The 700-nt window shown below is 56.1% G+C and overlaps 2 protein-coding genes across 2 annotated transcripts in view; both read right to left on the bottom strand.

The window, feature by feature from the left end:
- SDRG_07022 (hypothetical protein) overlaps positions 1 to 490 on the bottom strand; it is a 3,497-nt gene extending 3,007 nt beyond the window's left edge. Inside the window, exons 1-2 of the mRNA XM_008612839.1 lie at positions 367 to 490; positions 6 to 212 (exon numbers count right to left, since the gene is read on the bottom strand). Coding sequence (XP_008611061.1) covers positions 6 to 212; positions 367 to 477 — 318 coding nt within the window. The 5' untranslated portion in view covers positions 478 to 490. The remainder of the gene's footprint in view (positions 1 to 5; positions 213 to 366) is intronic.
- A 25-nt stretch (positions 491 to 515) lies between these two features.
- The window catches only part of SDRG_07023 (hypothetical protein), a gene marked incomplete at its 3' end in the record, with an annotated part of 1,109 nt that continues 924 nt past the window's right edge, over positions 516 to 700 (bottom strand). The window contains exon 2 of the mRNA XM_008612840.1: positions 516 to 569. Within this exon, the coding sequence (XP_008611062.1) occupies positions 516 to 569 (54 nt within the window). The remainder of the gene's footprint in view (positions 570 to 700) is intronic.

Here is a 700-nt window from a genome sequence, read left to right on the forward strand (position 1 = left end):
ATCACGGCGAACGTCGGCGGCGCAGCGGTCGGCGTCGAGGCCTCGGCCGTCGCGTCCAGCTGGCTTGATTGCATCTCGACGTTGGACGACTTGTGCTGGCCGTTCCGGAGGTCCTTCGGCTGGCCGTTCGACAGGCCGTTCGACAGACGTTGCTTCTTGCGTCCGCTCTTCTTGCTCTTCTTGCCGCCCATGGCCACGTATGTGATTGGTGACTATGTACCCGCGATTTAGTGCAATGCGGTGTATAACAGAGGTGAGACACAATAGCATCGGACCAGTATCTCAATTACGAGTCGTTGGTGCATTAGCATTCTCATGGAGAGATCAACGACGCTCTAGGGTACTAGTTGGGTCATGGCGAAATACGCACTCATGGCTCGTGAGATTCGGCGGCGCGTCGCCGAGCAAGTGGTCTGCGTCTTGGTACCAGAGGTCGTCCACCGTGAGCTCGTTGGCTTCCGTTGGTAAGCGCAGCATATTTTTTCTCGAACGTTTCTGATGACCTTTCTGGCCCATCACGAGTCGAGCTGTCGAGGTGTCATGGGCGAGATGCTTAGTTTTGGGGTCATCTGCGGTGGCGCATCATCCTCGCATCGGTCGCGTCGGCGTAGGTTGCCGTTCGACGACAAGAACCGCCTTCCACGCCGTCTCGTCCAGCCTTGTTTTTTGCATTTGGCAACGGATTTAATGATAATGCATT

This window comes from Saprolegnia diclina (assembly GCF_000281045.1).
Source record: "Saprolegnia diclina VS20 unplaced genomic scaffold supercont1.20, whole genome shotgun sequence".
Lineage (NCBI taxonomy): Eukaryota > Oomycota > Saprolegniomycetes > Saprolegniales > Saprolegniaceae > Saprolegnia > Saprolegnia diclina.